Raw genomic sequence first — 19,002 nt, 5'->3', positions numbered from 1 at the left:
TTAGCACTGGGCTGGAGTATGAAAACTAGCAGTCATGAAACAAGCCAGCTAACAGCCAGGAAACAATAGTCATGACGTTAATTTTATTTCCATTTGCATTCCCTTCCCCCGCTTTCTTCTTTCCTTCTTCCTTTATTAAAAGATTCATCTATTTTTTTAAAAAGATTTTATTTATTACTGTAGAGAGAGAGAGAGCACATGAGCAAGGGAAAGAAGAAGCAGACTTCCCACTGAGCAGGGAGCCTGATGCAGGATTTGATCCCAGGATGCTGGGATCATGACCTGAGCTGATGACAGACCCTTAACCGGCTGAACCACCCAGGCACTCCAGAGATACATCTGTTTATTAGAGAGCTCATGTGCATGAATATGAGGGGAGTGAGAGAGAAGCAGACTCTGCCAAGCCCCATGCCTGATGTAGGGCTCATTCCCAGGACCCTGAGATCATGACCTGAGCCTAAATCAAAAGTTGGATGCTAACTGATGGAGCCACCTAGGAGCCCTCCCTTTTTACTTTTTTATTTTTATTTTTCCTAAGTAAGATCAATGTGGGGCTCAAACTCACAACCCTAGATCAAAACCTGAGCTTAGATCAAGAGTTGGACACAAGCAGTTGAGCCACCCGGGTGCCCCTTCTTTTTTTTTTTTTTTTAAAGGATTTTATTTGAGAGGGGTGGGGAGCATGAGCAGGGGGAGGGGCAGAGGGAGAGGGACAAGCAAGCAAACTCCCTGCAGAGTGAGGGTTGCAACTCGGCTCCATCCTAGGACCCCAAGACCATGACCTGAGCCAGAGTCCAATGCATAACCAACTGAGCCACCCAGGAGTCCCTAAGATTTAATTTAATTTAATTAATTAATTAATTAATTTATTTAAAGATTTTATTTATTTATTTGACAGAGAAATCACAAGTAGTTGGAGAGGCAGGCAGAGAGAGAGAGAGGAGGAAGCAGGCTCCCTGCTGAGCAGAGAGCGCGATGCGGGACTGGATCCCAGGACCCTGAGATCATGACCTGAGCCAAAGGCAGCGGCTTAACCCACTGAGCCACCCAGGAGCCCCCTAAGATTTTATTTTTAAGTAATCGCTACATCCAGTGCAGGGTTAAATTAACCCAACCCCAAGACCAAGAGTTACATGGTCTACCAACTGAGACAGCCGGGTGCCCCTGCATTTTCTTTCTTTCTTTTTTTAAGATTTTACTTAGGCGGGGGCGCCTGGGTGGCTCAGTGGGTTAAGCCGCTGCCTTCGGCTCGGGACGTGATCTCAGGGTGCTGGGATCAAGTCCCGTGTCAGGCTCTCTGGTCAGCGGGGAGCCTGCTTCCCTCTGTCTCTCTCTGCCTGCCTCTCCATCTACTTGTGATTTCTCTCTGTCAAATAAATAAATAAATAAATAAAATCTTTTTAAAAAAAAAAGATTTTACTTAGGGGCTCCTGGGTGGCTCAGTCGTTAATCATTTGCCTTCGGCTTGGGTCATGATCCCAGGGTCCTGGGATTGAGCCCCCCATCGGGCTCCCTGCTTGGCGGGAAGCCTGCTTCTTCCTCTCTCACTCCCCCTGCTTGTGTTCCCTCTCTCGCTGTTTCTCTGTCAAATAAATAAATAAAATCTTTAAAAAAAGAAAAAAAGATTTTACTTATTTATTCATGAGAGGCAGAGACAGGGAGAAACAGGCTCCCTGTGGACCAGGGAGCCCAATGCAGGACTTGAGCCCACGACTTGGGATCACAGTCTGAGTCTAAGGCCACACTTAACCAACTGAGCCACCCAGCTGCCCTGCATTTCTTTCTTAAAGAGAGCTGGGTTTTTTTGTTTGTTTTGTTTTTAAGATTTTATTTATTTTTTTTATAGAGAAATCACAAGTAGGCAGAGAGGCAGGCAGAGAGAGAGGGGGAAGCAGGCTCCCCACCAAGCAGAGTCCCAGGACCCTGAGATCATGACCTGAGCGAGCCAAAGTCAGAGGCTTAACCCACTGAACCACCCAGGCGCCCCTGTTTTTTTTTTTTTTTTTTTAATATATATATTTTTTATTTATTTGAGAGAGAGAGCACGAACAGAGGGAGAAGCAGGCTCCCCGCTGAGCAAGGAGCCCCATATGGGACTTGATCCCAGAACCCTGGGATCACAGCCCCAGCTGAAGGCAGCCACTTAACCAACCGAGCTATCTGGGCGCCCAGAAGGACCTGTTTTTTTTAATGATGCCTGCCTTGATTAGAGGCTGCAGTGCTTAGGAATGGTTGAGCTGCTCTCCCTGCTGTGAAACATAAATCTTTTGAAATAGATAGTTGATTTCAATAAGTTTTTTGATTAGATACTGTTTTTTTGTTTTTGTTTTTTAAAGATTTTTATTTATTTATTTATTTGACAGAGATCACAAGTAGGCAGAGGCAGAGAGAGAGAGAGAGAGGAGGAAGCAGGCTCCCCGCTGAGCAGAGAGCCTGATTCGGGGATCGATCCCAGGGTCCTGGGATCATGACCTGAGCTGAAGGCAGAGGCTTTAACCCACTGAGCCACCCAGGCGCCCCTAGATACTGGTTTTGAGCCGCATATGTTGATTGCTAAAGATGGCTTCCTTCAGGTTAAAACATATACCCCAAAGTAATAGCTTTATAATCCCTTACGTACTTAAAAATGTGTCAGTTTAGCATCATAGAATTTTAGAGCAGGAAAGGACCTTCGGTATCTTTATTTATTATGTATAAAGAATTGATGTTTAGACAGATTGGATTGTTTAGTCTATTTGGAGGTAGAGACAGGATGAACCCAAATCCACTGTGGTGCCTTCTCTACCATGCTCGGTTCTGTCTTTGACTCTTACTGCCTTATAACCGTGCTGCTGCCCTTCTCAGTAGCACTGGCTTCACTGGGAGCATATCCGCAGTTGGACTGTGTGTGAGGACAGTTGTACAGTCAGTACAATACAGCTGTACAGGACACAGTTATCTACAGCTCTTCCCTATCTCTGGGTTTTTATAAGAGCTGATGTCTTGTCCCTATTGAGGTGACACTGGGAGATAAGAGTAGGAGGCTGTGGTGTTCTGGTCTGACCATTCTGGTTAAACAAAACATTCATGGTTATGAATGACCTAGTTTACCTTTTACACTACATTTTAGTGGAATTTTACACTTAACTTGAAGTTGATAAATTAGAATCATTGCATTTTAGAATTGGGTAGGGCTCTGGAGATACTGTGTTAGACCAGCAGTCTTCAGACTGCTTCTCAGTATCCCTCAGGAGGGGGGGGGACACCAAGGGTGCAAGGCTCTGTGTTCCCTCTCTTGCTTCAACCAAAGCAGTTCTATTTTTAACTGTTTTACATATTTGGATCTCTCTAAGATTTTGTTTGAAGAAAGGATTTCTGTACTTAAAAAAATAAATCTTAAAAAACGGGGTTCAAGAATCACCTGCCCTCACCTTAAAGATGAAATTTTTCTGCATTGGTACATTTGCTATTATCACAGTCCCCCAGTAGAAAATAAGTTATTAGATATTTCCTTTTGTCTACCCATCAGATTCCTGTAGTAGAGATGAAGGCTGTAGAAAGTAGGGATTGATTCCAGCTAACCAAAGGAGGGGTATTCCTCTGCCCACTATAGTTCTATGGGTCAGTCAGTCATTTCTGGGGGAGTATAACTAAATCAGATACCATCTGTTCCATTCTGGAGTTTCCAAGATTTTAAACATGCAGATATGCTGTATGTTTTGAATAAGAGATACTGGAAATAACACTAGAATAGTGCAGAGGCAGCTTTCATTTTTTGTTTAATGGCTCCTTAGGAGCTGGAATAGTACAAATCTTGTGAACTGCAGGTGTTAAACTTTTTTAATGCCTCTGTAGACTCTCCAGAACAATCACATTACTTTTAAATGCACTGAATCAGATAACTTACATTCTTTGATTAAAGCTGGCATTTTGCCTTTGATAGACAATAAGACTTTAGAGTCATCATGGAGCTACTCAGATGTTCTTAGGCTTGGGCCTATTCCTCAACACAGATGGGAAAGGTTGTAAAGTGCTTTAGGTCCCTGATTATATACGTTAGTGGCTACATCAACTCTCTATCTTCTCATGTGGTGCTCTATAAAACCCAAGTTGGTTAGGCCTTTTGACCTATGCATAGGAATTTGGAGTAAAGACCCCACTTTTCCCTTTGTTAGGAAAAAAAAAAATGAGAATGGAAAGTGTAAGAACACAAGTGGCAAGTTCTTCCTGTGTCAGTTTGTCTTTTTCTGGAATTGTAGCTAAAGATTTCTGTATCGTTCATTGAGAGAGATGTCTGCTTTTCCATCCTTGGACATTACCTTTATTTCAGCTCATAGAATCTCAGTTGGAAAGTAGCTTGGAAGTAAACTGACCTAGACTCTAGTTAAAGGCAGGCCTTCTGGTATCTTCACAGATAATTTTTTTTTTTAAGATTTTTATTTACTTATTTGACAGAGAGATAGAGAGCCCAAGTAAGCAGAGCAGCAGGCAGAGGGAGAGAGAGAAGCAGGCTCTCTGCTGAACAGGAAACCCAAAGCAGGGCTCAATCCCAGAATCCTGGAATCATGACCTGAGCCAAAGGCAGCCACTTAACCAACTGAGCCACCCAGGCACCCCTTCACAGATGATTTTTAAGCATTTATTTGGATATCTCTGCTTTTGGAGAACTTGCTGTCAACACAGGAGTATAGTCCAGAGGTTCCAAACTTTCTTGATTCATAACCTTTAGTATCTCAGTAATATTTCAGTGTCCTAGGCCAAAAGAAATAGTTAGCATTTGCGTTGATTAGGTAGATAGGTATACAGATAAACAAATTAAGTATTTATATCCTAATAACTTGGGACTCCATGTAGAAATCTCATGTAGAAATTGTCAACTGCCTGGAGATAGTGGTTCACAGAGCATGATATATGTCAAGTATTACTGTTTCCCTCAAAATTTTAAAGATTTCATGGCATCATCTGAATTTGCTGCAATGCCTCTGACACTGCAGTTTGGGCACCTTGGGTCAGGTTCATTGTGTTAGTTTAGCTGGAAATGTACCTAGTATATGTAGTTATCTCTCAACTTTCACCAAGGGGATAGGGAACTTAGTTTTAAGCATTATCAGCTGTTGAGCTAGAGAAGATCTTTTCTTACCTGGACTAGAACTAGAGTGAGACCTATTTTCCAAGATTTATTGGGATGCTTTTTCTCTTCACCTGGAAGCCTACCAGGTAAATCTCAAAGACCTGCCACTTTCTACCAATACAGCCCATGCTTGTTTCAGTCTATTTCTGAGGCAAGTGAGTCATTAAAGCTGAATTGTTCTCTTTTGTTTCCATTCATTTGAAAGGCTATGGATGCACCCTAAATATTACCTATTCCTTAGATCATGGATCTGCAGACTTTTTCAGTAAAGGACTTTATAGGCCATATAGTTTTTGTCACAACCACTCAACTGTCCTTGTAACAAAACAGCCATAGACAAACAACAAATGAGCTTGTTGTGTTCTAATAGATCTGTTTACAAAAACAGACAGCCAGCTGGATTTGGCTCATGGGCCATAGTTTGTTGACCCTCTGTTTTAGATTGCTGTCATCTTCTTAACTTTTATTCTCCTTCAGCCAAATCTTGAAATATTAACTAAATGTGTCCTTGGTGTGTTTGAAAATGTTTCAGGGTAAGGTCTCTGTATCTATCTCTCTGTGTGTGTTTTTCCTTGCTCTATTTTTACGAATTTGTTTATGTTTCCTGTCCTGAGCTCTTTGGAATCCTGCAGCAAGTCAGGATCAGAGGAACACTGGCAACTCTTAGATGGTAGGGACAGAAACTAGAGGGTAGTCACCTGGGGTTACACCAGCAAAGGAGGTCACACAGATCTCTAATGTCTCCTGTTTAATGACTAACAAAAATGAATGCTGTTTGGGTTCCAATTTCATTCTCGCTATCATGGGACCTTACTGGTGAATATCAATTGAGTAATCTTTGGCTCCTGAACCAGCTGTAGATTTGATTACCTGTGTTACCAAGATTGTGATTTATTCTGGGAACTACTCAGAGCTAGGGAAGAAACCAGTTTTCGTCAAGTTCCCTAGGAGTGAAAAAACAGAAGTACCAACATTCAGTCCTCTTTAGAGATGATGCCATGATTGACTTGCAGACTTGCTCCTAAGGATGTCATACAGGATCAGGAAGTGAGAAACTGACAGGATAATATCATAGTACCTCAGTGAAAGGGTCCTCACTGTCTCTTCTCTACAAGGTGGTAGTAGGGTCTGCCTCATAAAAAGAAAGTTTAACTGCCTTGTGCTTCAAATCCTTAATAAGGTCTTTCTTGTTCATTGATAGACAAATTAGGGGTTTTTTCCATCTATAACTTGAATTTTGAAATCTGTAGTGTTAGAATTAAAGTTACTACTATACTCACTGCAGTACATTTGTTTGTATCTTGAGATTATAGCATTTCTGGGGCAGATACTCCATTTTTCTTTCTTCATCTTTGAAATAGTTTGCCGAGCTTCAAACCCATATATGTCCCCCTTCATCCACCCTGGTCTGGCCTTGGGAATTCTGTGTTACTGGGTTGTTGTCTATTTGGAGGAGGAGTGTGAATTCTCGCTTTGTTTCTGACTTGGAGAAAGAATTGCCCTGAATGTAGTACTGTGTTTTCAGACTGCCCTGTCCCCTCCTGCACTTCCCCACTAGTACCTGCCAGGCTTGACAGCCATTTATTCTTCCAAACTGTGGAAGCACTTGGGCCTCATGTGATCCAAGGATAGTCATGTTGCCTTTGGGATTTGTCTTTTCCTTTTTTTTTTTTTTTTTAATAAATTTCATTTATTCATTTGACAGACAGCGATCACAAGTAGGCAGAGAGGCAGGCAGAGAGAGAGGAGGAAGCAGGCTTCCCACTGAGCAGAGAGCACAACATGGGGCTTGATCCCAGGACCCTGGGATCATGACCTGAGCCAAATGCAGAGGCTTTAACCCACTGAGCCACCCAGGTGCCCCTGGGATTTTTCTTTACTTGACTCCATGAGTCCCCATGTGCTTTTGAGTCTTTCAAGAGAAAGACTCCAAAGGATACAAAGGGTTCTTTAATTTTAATAAGGTCTTCCTCAAAGTATTTGTACTTTAAGGCCACTTTGGATAGATTAATTAGCCCAGTTGACAACTTACAACTTTTCTCTTCCATCCATTTAAAAATCAGAATTTAAAAAAAGTTAGAATCATTTCAGAGTTATGGCATAGCTTTTGTTCTCACCCCCTGATGTTTGGGCCTCTCTGCCAAGAACCTAATCAACTGTAAAAAAAAGATTTTGGGGGTGGCTGGGTGGCTCAGTGGGTTAAAGCCTCTGCCTTCGACTCAGGTCATGATCCTAGGGTCCTGGGATCGAGCCCCGCATTGGGCTCTCTGCTCTGCAGGGAGCCTGCTTCCTCCCCTCTCTCTCTGCCTGCCTCTCTGCCTACTTGTGATCTCTGTCAGTCAAATAAATAAATAAAATCTTTAAAAAAAAAAAAAAAAGATTTGGGATTTCAGAATATGGTGTTGTGTTCCTGAGCCTCTGTAGAGTAGCACCAAGAGACCATGTACAGTAGAGATGGCTCTGATGTTATCCAAAGGTCTAATCTGTACAGAATCACCCCCCTCCCCACCAGTGACCTCTTGCAGTGTAGGAACCCCTATTGTTTCTCCCTTTGAACCTGGAAAGAAGAAAAGTCTGAAGGCAAATCAGCAGGTTCCATCATGCTTGTGGAGAAGACTGGTGTGGTTCATCTTTGGCAATAGCAAGAGGCTAATCTAGTCCACATTTCAGCCTACCCTTCACTTCTTAGAGCTCTCTAGGATGCAATTTGAGATAGCATTTTAAATGCTTAAGAATAAAGACAATACAGCATTGAGAAAAAAGAAGTGTTTAAACCTTTACCTGATTTTGGTATCAAGTAGAATGGTGGGCTTAAGGATATATCCTAAAGAACCTTTTTTTTTTAGATTTATTTATTTATTTTAGGGAGAGCCCATGTGCATACATGTGAGCAGGGGAAGGGGTAGAGGGAGAAGGAAAGAATCTCCGGTAGACTCCCTGCTGAGCTTGGAGCCACACATGGGGTCAGTCCCACGGCTCTGATATCATGACCTGATCTGAAATCAAGAGTTGGACGCTTGGGGTCCCTGAGTGGCTCAGTGGGTTAAAGCCTCTGCTTTCGGCTCAGGTCATGATCTCAGGGTACTAGGATCGAGTCCCGCATCGGGATCTCTGCTTGGCAGGAAGCCTGCTTCCTCCTCTCTCTGCCTACTTGTGATCTCTATCTGTCAAATAAATAAATAAAATCTTAAAAAAAAAAAAAAAAAGAGTTGGATGCTTAACTGACTAAGCCACCTAGGTGCCCCCTGAATAATCAGCTTCTAAAAAACACCTAGAAAATCTAGCTAAAATACAACCAATTTTTTTCATCTTTTCAGTTTTTTAATTTTTATAATTTTTTATTTTTTAAAGATTTTATTTATTTACTTACAGACAGAGATCACAAATAGGCAGAGAGAGAAGGGGAAGCAGGCTCCCCGCTGAGCAGAGAGCCCGACATGGGGCTCAATTCCAGGACCCTGAGATCATGATCCAAGCCGAAGGCAGAGGCTTTAACCCACTGAGCCACCCAGGCACCCCTTTTCAGTTTTTTAAAAAAAGATTATTTATTTACTTATTCTGGAGAGAGCAAGAGGGAGAAACAGACTCCCCACTGGGCAGGGAACCTGATACAGACTTGATCCCAAGACCCTGGGATCATGACCTGATTCCAGTGCAGACACTTACCCACTGAACCACCCGGGTGCCCCATCTTTTCACTTCTTTCTTTTTTTTTTTTTTTTTTTTTTAGATTTTATTTATTTGACATAGAGAGGGAGCCCGATGTGGGGCTTGATCCCAGGACCCTGAGATCATGACCCAAGCCGAAGGCAGAGGCTTAACCCACTGAGCCACCCAAGCATCCCCCATTTTTTCATTTAGATATGAAATCTTTTGGTAAAAAATACTGATCCTGAGTACATATAGCTTGGAGTTTACGTGTGTATGTACCTATGGTATAACTATCCAGATGAAAGTATAGGACATTTCCAGCACTCCAGAATGTTCCCTCATGTACCTTTTGTGTGTCTTTTTTTTTTTTTTTTTTAAAGATATTTATTTATTTATTTGATAGAGATCACAAGTAGGCAGAGAGGCAGGCAGAGAGAGAGGAAGGTAAGCAGGCTCCCTGCCGAACAGAGAACCCGATGCGGGGCTCGATCTCAGGACCCTGGGATCATGACCTGAGCTGAAGGCAGAGGCTTTAACCCACTGAGCCACCCAGGCGCCCCTGTGTGTCTTTAATATCAATAAAATGATGGGTTTAGATATGGCAGCTATTAGGGATGTTAGCTGGGATCTTGTCAAACTAGCATTACCCCCTCATCTCCAGACCGAAATAAGCTCTACACCCAGTGTAGGGCTTAAACTCACTATCCCAAGATCAAGAGTCACAAGCTCTACTGACTGAACCAGTCAGGTGCCCTGTCAAACCAACTTCTTTTTATTTTTTAATTTTTATTTATCTATTTATTTTAAAGATTTTATTTATTTGACAGAAACACAGCGAGAGGGGCGCCTGGGTGGCTCAGTGGTTTAAAGCCTCTGCCTTCAGCTCAGATCATGATCCCAGGGTCCTGGGATCGAGCCCCACATCCGGCTCTCTGCTCAGCGGGGAGCCTGCTTCCTCCGCTCTCTCTCTCTGCCTGCCTCTCTGCATACTTATAATCTGTCTCTCTGTCAAATAAATAAATAAAATCTTTAAAAAAAAAAAAAAAAAAAAAGAAACACAGCGAGAGAGAGCACACAGCAGAGGGAGTGGGAGAGGAAGAAGCAGGGAGTGGGGCTCAAACCCAGGACCCTGGGATCATGACCTGAGCCAAAGGCAGACGCTTAACGACTGAGCCACCCAGGCGCCCCTATTTTTTTTTTTAAGATTTTATTTATTTGACAGAGATCACAAGTAGAGGCAGAGAGGCAGGCAGAGAGAGGAGGAAGCAGGCTCCCTGCTGAGCAGAGAGCCCAATGTGGGACTCCATTCCAGGACACTGAGACCATGATCCGTGGCAAAAGCAGAGCCCCACATTGGGCTTTCTGCTCAGCTGGGAGCGTGCTTCCCCATCTCTCTCTGCCTACTTGAGATCACTCTCTTAGTCAAATAAACAAAATCTTTAAAAAAAAAAAAAAAAAAAAAAAAAAAAAGGAGCTGGTAAAATAAAGTCAAGAACTCATGGGGTGCCTGACTGGCCCGGTACGTTGGTAGAGCATAACACTTGCGCTTGGGGTTGTGAGTTTGAGCCCCACATTGGGCATAGAGTTTACTTAAAAAAAAAAAAAAGAAGAAGAAGAAGAAGAAGTTTGAGAATGAGAATTGGAGGTATAAGACGAACTTTCAGATTGTTTTTACTAGCTAGGATATTCTTGCTTTGAGGTCCTGGTCTTCCTCTCTCCAAAAGGCTAGGAAGATCTTGACTTGTCGTGGTTGACTTGCTTAGGTTTCAGGAACTTTGAATTAGAGGATTGCTGATAATAAAGAACCCTGGAGCTAGCAGCCTGTAGGGACTGGATGGGAATGCAGTATCATCCTTTCTTCTCCCCTTACCATGTCAGCCTTAATCTTCACATCAGCAGACTGAGCTGCTGCCTTTTCTCACTCTTCTTATCCCTTTTATGTAAGATATTCTCTAGTTTCTGTCTTCCTTTTCTCAGCATCCTGTGACACCCACAACCACCTTAGGCTTCTGTGGTTTTCAGATGGTCCCTTAGGAAATTATAGACAGGTGTGTAGGCAAGCTGTTTGTCTTCTGAATGATATCAAGCTAGTTTTTACAGAAGGCCCTGGTCCTAGACTGGAGTTGACTTTGGCCAGTAGTTGAAAGTGATTGCTATGATAGAACATAAATTATAAATTGGCTTTGGAGCGGATACTTCTGAGCTCAAATTCCAGCCCTGCTAGTGGCTGTGTGACCTCAGGTGTGTCTAATTTCTCTGAACCTCGGTCTTTTCATCTATAAAATGAAAAAATTCATGTCTTACAAGGATATTATAATGACTACAAAATAATTTATATAAAATATTTCTGTACAGTAGGGTTACCTTACTGGCTTAATCAGTAGAGCATGCAATACTTGGTCTCTTGAGTTCCAGCCACACGTTGGACATGGAGCCTACTTTTAAAAAAAAAAATCCTTTATAGTCCTTAGTGCAAGTTCAGTAAGTAGTAGTTACTAACTTAATGAAACCAAATGGGTAATTATGCTTAGAAAGTTCTTGTAGGGGCGCCTGGGTGGCTTAGTCGTTAGAGGTCTGTCTTCGGCTCAGGTCATGATCCCAGGGTCCTAGGATTGAGCCCCACATCGGGCTCCCTGTTTCTCCCTCTCCCACTCCCCCTGCTTGTGTTACCTCTCTCACAGTCTCTCTCCCTATCAAATAAATAAATAAAATCTTAAAAAAAAAAAAAAAAGCTCTTGTAGCCTCAGAACTCAGATGTTGATGATCAAAGGATAAAGTTCTTTAGTCCAGTATCTCACCACTTATCTCACCATTGTTCAGTATTTTGCCACAAGATGAATACATTCATCAGACTGATTTTGTCTTAAGTTTATAAAATAGAGGTATATCCTAGATTGTCAAAACTTTATAGTTGATGTTGCAAAGAACAGCTTTTCATATATAAGCAAAAACATGATGTTTCCTTATTGTTAATGAATATGTACCAAGTGGCATTGAGGAAGCAACAAGGTCTTGTTAGTACATGGTAGGGTGGGGGTGGGGAGCTGGCAGACAGTGGCCTGAAAAGTAGAGTTTGATGAAGAAAGTGGGGACTTTTGGAGTTTTAGCCTGTACTTGCCCAGGTGGGAAAAGCTTTGCTTTGGTAGGAAGGTGAAAGGAGCACTTCATTTTCTGAGACCAAGTGAAGTTGCATTCCATGATTATCTTCTGTCTGCAAGCAGTAGCAGGCAGTGATACATGTACACAGGTGGTTGGGGGATTGTGCTGTTGTCCTATGTCAGTGAGGGTAAGGGGACCTCTTCTCCTGGGCCACAGGCTGTGGGACAAACAGGAACCTAAGGGTAGTGGGTACCAAGAAAAGGAATATTGGGTCATTCTAGTTGGGGTTTCTCATCCAAAGATGATTAACATTTCCAAAAAAGTGTCATTTTCTAGGATCATTTCTATTTCCTGTACTCTCTGTTCTTCTGCACTGCTGAAATCCCTTCTTCCTTATGCCTGCACTAACCACAAGTAATCAGTCTGGTGGCTGGGGCTTGGGAGGCAACAAATAGCCATTTCTGTAATGTCAGCCCTAGAGCAATCACGTGGACAGGGTATGCCTAACCAGAGAATGGAGTTTTTCAGCTTGCATTCATAACTGGAAATAAAGTGCTTTCCTTATTCTCCTCCTGCAGGTCGGTGAGCTGGTAAAGGTTACGAAGATTAATGTGAGTGGTCAGTGGGAAGGGGAGTGTAATGGCAAACGAGGTCACTTCCCATTCACACATGTCCGTCTGCTGGATCAACAGAATCCTGATGAGGACTTCAGCTGAGTATAGCTCAACTAACAGTTTTGCTGACAGATGGGAACAATCTTTTTTTTTTTTTTTTTTTTCCGATTGTCATCTATATAATTTTCTTACAGATGTCAAAGCAGTCTAGTTTATATAAGCATTCTGTTACCTGTGATCTTTTTTAGACTGAACTACATCTCTAGTCTCATTTACCATTTCAGGGTACGAAACTGGAGGGCTCGTGTGTTAACTTCTGAATTGGCAATTTTAGGTGGTAGCAGCCATGCCTGAGTGTATCAGAAGGGAGGGATATTTTGCCTCCTTTCCCTCAGGTAGTGCAGATCAGCCTGTGGAATGCTGATGAACAGGAGAGGAATATTGCACGCTGCTTACCCTGACTTACTCAGTGGTTTTGTTTTCATTTTGAAATGATGCTATCAAATGGCAATAGACTGTTCCCTTCCACCCCCATGAAGTAATCTTGCACCAGGTGAATAGTAAGTACCCAGTGGGATTGCTTTTTCATTTATAGAACATGACCACTGTATGACTCATTCTGACAGTTCAAATCCTGAGATTTCTGAGGACACTACTAGAGGCATTTGTCTTCCTTTCTAGTCAATGCTTCATACATTTTCTTGGGATTCTTTAAATCCTTGTCATTCTTTTCCCCCAAACCTACCAGTAGGTTCATTCTCAAGAAAAGTGTTTCTTTCCCATCCGATGACAAGCAGATGTGCAGAGCACTTTATTCAGTGCATAGCTTTAAGCCAGTATTGGATTCACTGAGTGGACACCCAAACTCCCAGCTTTCCGCCTTCCCTCAAGGGGTTATAGTAGGTTCACACTGCTACCACAACTAAACAGACTCCTGGCTAATGGGATCCAGCAGGGCCATTTCTCCTGAGTGCCAGTATCCTGTTAGAGGACTCTGAAATTCTTAGCTTCTACTTGCTTAGAGTGGAAGGACCAATCACTTAGACTATTCCATAGATGGTTGTAGGGCCAAATTCTGCCCTTTGCTTTATATACAATTTGTATAAAATAAAAGTCAATTTAAAATTACATGAGTTTGAAGTAGGGTTAGTGCTTTGAAAAACATTTGAACCAATCATGAATTACTTACGTATTATTCATTTTACATGGCCAGAATAGTGCTTGAAGTGCATTTCATTATCAACTGCCTTCATTTTTGGCTCTTTTTCATTGTGTTCCAGTTCAGTTTACAAATCCTTTTAAGTATGGAATGGTGTATGTGGGGTCAGGTGCTCCCAAGAATAGACTTCTGAGACCAGAAATGATCTAGGCTATTTAGACTACAGTGTGAAACCTTCAGAGTTAGTTCTCAGTCTAGGAAGGCACTCACTGGTCTCTGGTGTGATATGACCCATGGAAACACCTTATATTTTGCTTTGGGCCTCATGTTAGAAAAGTAATGTATCTTTCTAATTGTTTTTACATAGGTTAATGATTAATATGCATTCTTTGAACATATACCAAATCATGGTATCCCAGTGACCAGCACAATGCTTGGCATAGTCGGTGAGCAGGTGTTTGTATGAGTGAATGAGGGGTATGCAGAAGCTCTTTATATGGCACAGGGAAGCTAGCTGACACAGGATTACATACCACAAGCAAACTAATGAGTTGACGCTAATTTAATGTATTTTTACCTCACACTAAGGTAATGCTTGATAAAGACATTAATATTCAACTTTTAAAAGTTAGCACAGTGCAGTGCACATAGTGGGTGCTCAATAATATTAAATGAAAAGATTTGTAATACTAGACTTAATTCTCTCTGACTACTCTTAAATTTTCAGATAGGGCATAGATACTGTAAAATCCAAATCCAAATACACATTAAAAATCTCCTTTTCCTGAAAGTATGACATCTAAAGTACTTGTAGAAAAATATCATCATAAACTGATTTGAATGTTTGTATTTTCTTTTGCCTTTGACTTTGATATTGGCTTGTAATGTCTCTTTTTATCATATGTAATATTAGTGGAACTTCAACTCTACCCAAATCATAAGAATTTTTCAATGATCCGTTGTCCGAAGCCATTATATGAACTGTTGGGTTGGATTTGGCTAGGTGTAGCTGTTGTTGAACCTTAAGATCAAAGGACTTCTAATAAGTATCTTCCAAAAGCAAATGCTGGAATCCTATTCAAGTGCATATGTACATTGTCACAGAGCAAAGTAAACTGTAATTGGCTGCTATATTTTATATAATCATTTCTGCAAAACCCCAGTTTTTGGATACTAATATTTGACATCGTTAATTCTTATTAATTTGTTGGAATTGTTTATTGTTAATAATGCAAATAGATAATTTTTAATTATCCTTAAGTAACATTTCACTATTAATGGAATGAAATGGATGGTAAGCAGACCAATTTGAAATAAAATATGAACATGTGCCATTGTATTATAACACTATACACTTTCTTGACAGTTAAATTTAAAAAAAAAAAAAAGTTTTTTTGTAGCATGTATTGTATATGTTTATAGTATATGTAGTAAATAAAAATATGGCCAAATGTTTGGCTTGGTGATCTTTTGAAAAAAGTGATCTTTGAATATTTTTCACAAAAGAGCTAAATCTTTTATGCTTAGGGAATAAGAGGTGTGTGCATTCAACAGCCTGCACACAGTCATATAATCGGATAAAGAAGCAATTATACATAATCTGTAGGTACTCCTTAAAGATGAGGTTAATCTTTGGTGATATTTTGAAGGGTCTCCAGAAGTCATGAAGTAAAATTGATTTGAGATGAATATAAGAATGATTATGTAATGATCAAAAAGCTGGAATAATGTGCACACAGAACATCAAATTTGTCCAGAAATGGTTATATGTGGTTGTAAAGAAAATAAGGTTATGGTAGGGGGCTTTATAAAGCAAGTGAGAAATTTAGATGTTATATAATAGGTTTTCAGAATGTCATTGTAGATAATACAGTGTAATTTCTCCTTTTTTATATAAGTAGCACATTTTCAGAATAGATAATTTAGTAAATAAAACTTCAACATTATGTTCTTCCCATCGTTTCTCAAAGCATGTAGATACACACACATTGTGACACTATATGTACCTAAAAGGTTGACATTATATTCTAGTTTTGTGTCCTACAGGTGGTGAAGTTTTAAAATGAAAAGGATAGGGGAGCCTGGCTGGCTCAGTCAAACCATGCAGTTCTTGACCGTGGGGTCTTGAGTTCAAACCCTACCTTGGGCATAGATAATTACTTTTAAAAAATGAAATGAAAAGAACAAGCTTTGCCAGTTACTTATACATTATTCTGCTTTGGCCCCAAAATAAAACATCTCATTACTGCTGTAGACATAGAAGATTGTCAACCCAGAGTGAAAGGAATCTCCTCCAAATAGAGCCAACTTTGGCATACACAAGCTTAACAACAAGGTGATTTAAGTATGTTTCAACTTTTTATCGATAAAAATAAAGTGTTAAAATCTTGTTTTAATATGTTGAGTGTTGGGGTTCCTTCACATAACTTTGAATAATCATACTGACTCTTTTATTTATGACCCTGATTTTCAGATTAAATTCTATTCCTCTTACAGATATGAAGAGAGAAGCCCCCTCCATAGAAGAAAACGTGAAAATAGGCCTCTTAAGTTTGGCAGGAGGAGGCTAAGTATTTGGACCTCTATTGCCTTGCATACCCTGAAGATAAAAAGAAATGGGTGAAGGGCAAACGAGAACTAACCATCAAGAAGTGAGGTTCAAGGGCACTTGAGTGGCTCAGTGGGTTAAACCTCTGCCTTCGGCTCAGGTCATAATCTCAGGGTCCTGGGATTGAGCCCCGCATCAGGCTCTCTGTTCAAGGAGCCTGCTCCCCCGCCCCCCGCCTTACTTGTGATCTCTCTGTCAAATAAATAAATAAAATCTTAAAAAAAAAAAAAAAAAAGGTTCAGGAGCACCTGGGTGGCTCAATCAGCTGAGCGTCTGACTCATAGTTTTGGCTTGGGTCATGATGTTGGAGTCGTGGGATTGAGCCCCACATCAGGCTCAGCACTCAGTGAGGAGTCTGCTTGAGATTCTTACCATCTCCCTCTATCCCCCCCTCAAATAAATAAGTCTTGAAAAAAAAAAAAGTGGGGCACCTGGGAGGGTCAGTCCGTTGTGCCTGCCTTTGGCTTAGGTCATGGTCTCAGGGTCCTGGGATAGAGCCCTACATCGAGCTTCCTGCTCAGCAGGGGATCTGCTGCTTTCTGTTTCTCTCCCTCTTTATCCCCCTCTGCTCCTTCCCACCGCTTGTTCTCTCTCTCTCTCAAATAAATAAAATCTTTAAATAAAAAATGAAATTCATAAAAAGAGCCATGCTTGAGGGTCCTCTAGGGATAGAGGATGAAAGCAAACAAAAATGAGCACTTAGGCTGGCTTTTAGTCAAGGGGACACTCCCAGTATTTCTGTGGTTGTCCTAATTTTCTTAGATTTGAGATCTGCATTAATCCTAGAAAAGTGAGCTCTAGAATATTGACTAAATGGTCAAAAGTAAACTGACTTGGACAGTTTTCCTGTCTTCCCACTTCAAATGGGGAAGATTTTGGACATTTAGCTTTCTGGGAATGGGAGGAAGAATAGTTGTGTATCAGACATGTGGAGGTTGACTTGTTCAAAGCCTCTGTTTACTTGGGAAAATTTTACGGAGTTTCTAGCTTCATTTCAAGCTTGTGACCCAGGTGGGCTTCTCCAAGGTTCTTGGAGTACCTGCAAAGAAACTAGGAAAGTAGAACCCTGAGTTGAGATGTAAGATGGGCTTCTCCTCTCTTAAGCCAGGAAAGTCTGAGTGAAAATGGATTTGGTACTATATAAGGGTATAATACTGTTGGATACCTTTGGGTTGCCCTAGTGTTCTCCATGGTGCAGGATTGAACTTCCTGGAGTTGCGGTGCTACTTGTGCAGGTTTACATGCTCAGTGCTACCTCCCTCTTGCCCTGCCTGCAGGGTTCCCATGAGTCCTTAACAGTTGGAAGCCCTAACACAAAGTCTTGGCTGCCTTGGCTGGTGTTGCTACAGGGTCTAAAGATCACCTACCATAGGGTGACAGCCATCTTGCCCTTACTCATCTTTTTGAAATCCTTTGTTTTGAGAGAGTATCACATGAACCCAAGGACACCTCTACTGCCAGAGAAAGGGGCTATTCTAAATATGAAGTATTTTAGTAAGTATTCATCTGTTCTCACCAAAGGGAGAAATTGACCCCATATATTGCGGCTATTTATGGCTGACTGGGTGCTTCTGTGACTAGTTTGATCAGGTTATGCAGTTCAAAGAGTGGTAGCTCCTACAGAATAGATCCTTGCCCTTGTGAATCTTATATTCTAGGAGTAGCAGGACAAAAGCCACATCTTGTAACCCCCACGGGGGCCCCTGGTGACTCTGAAAGTAAGTGTTCTGTCCAGGTCTCCAGACACACAGCTTGGTGGACAGCAGCTTTTGTGAGTAACCATTTGGAAAAGGCACCCCTTCTATCTGGATGGGCTCATGGCTTGGCAAGTGCCAGTGAGAGTGTGATTCGGGTTACAACCCCTCTTGCCTACTACATGACAGCAAATAGTTTTGATTATTCTGTTCAAGGTTCCAGTTGCTTGCTCACTTACAGATGTGTCTCTCCCCTGCATCCCCACCATTACCAAATTCTGTCAGCTCTGCCTTCAAAATACTCCCTTTGTGCCTCTTTTACAGTGACATAAGCAGCCATCTTTCGTGTGGACCACTGTGACACTCCTTCCTGGCCATTCACTTTCCCTTATCTGTACATTAGAGAGCAACCAGGATGGTCTTCCTTGGCAGACTTGATCATGGCATTCCCTTGCTTTAAAAATCCTTTAGTGGTTCCTCTTAATCATAAAATACAATCTGCATTCCATAGAAGGGCCTACATGGAAGTGCTCACCTTTTCCTCAGCCTTTCTTTTTCTCTGCTCCTGGCAGGCTTTCCTTTTAGCTTTTCAGACGGGGGGCACCTGGCTGGTTCTGCATGCAACTCTTGATATTAGGGTCGTGAGTTCGATCCCCATATTGGGCAAGTGGTTACTAGAGGGGAGCAAATAAGTTCAGGTGAAAAAGCCCCTGCCCATTCTAGGACCTCCCTCTCCCCAACTTTGATCTACTGTCTTGGTTCCAGCTTAACTGTCACTTCCTCAGAGATGTCTTCTGAACCCCTCAAACCCATAATCAGCCACATCATTTATCTTCATGGTGCTCATCTCATATTGTGATTATATATTTCATTCCATCTCTGTTAGACTGTAAGTCTGCTCCAGCAGGGCAGGAGCTACATGTGATTTGTTCTTTCTCTCTTGAGCCCAGCACAGAGCCTGGCTCACAGCAGACAGTACACATTTATTGAATGAAGAATGTTCCCTCAGATTTTGTAGTCCTGGGGAACAGGGACCCAGATGATACCTCTCAGCTGCTGTCTTTGGT

The 19,002-nt window shown here is 41.6% G+C and overlaps 1 protein-coding gene across 5 annotated transcripts in view; it reads left to right on the top strand.

Annotated features, from left to right (window-relative positions):
- CRK (CRK proto-oncogene, adaptor protein) overlaps positions 1–16,647 on the top strand; it is a 30,699-nt gene extending 14,052 nt beyond the window's left edge. For 2 of the 5 annotated variants that reach the window (XM_059148392.1, XM_059148395.1), the window contains exons 3-4: positions 12,439–12,471; positions 16,130–16,647. In XM_059148392.1, coding sequence (XP_059004375.1) covers positions 12,439–12,471; positions 16,130–16,135 — 39 coding nt within the window. In that variant the 3' untranslated portion in view covers positions 16,136–16,647. Of the gene's footprint in view, positions 1–12,438; positions 16,030–16,129 lie in introns of those variants that run through there. The other 3 variants (XM_059148393.1, XM_059148391.1, XM_059148394.1) reach the window with 3 other exon arrangements.
- The last annotated feature ends 2,355 nt before the right edge of the window (positions 16,648–19,002 follow it).

The sequence above is a fragment of the Mustela lutreola genome, chromosome 15 (assembly GCF_030435805.1).
Source record: "Mustela lutreola isolate mMusLut2 chromosome 15, mMusLut2.pri, whole genome shotgun sequence".
In the NCBI taxonomy this organism is placed as follows: Eukaryota; Metazoa; Chordata; class Mammalia; order Carnivora; family Mustelidae; genus Mustela; species Mustela lutreola.
Note: the sequence above shows the minus strand (reverse complement) of the source record. Positions and strands in the feature narration are given on the sequence as shown.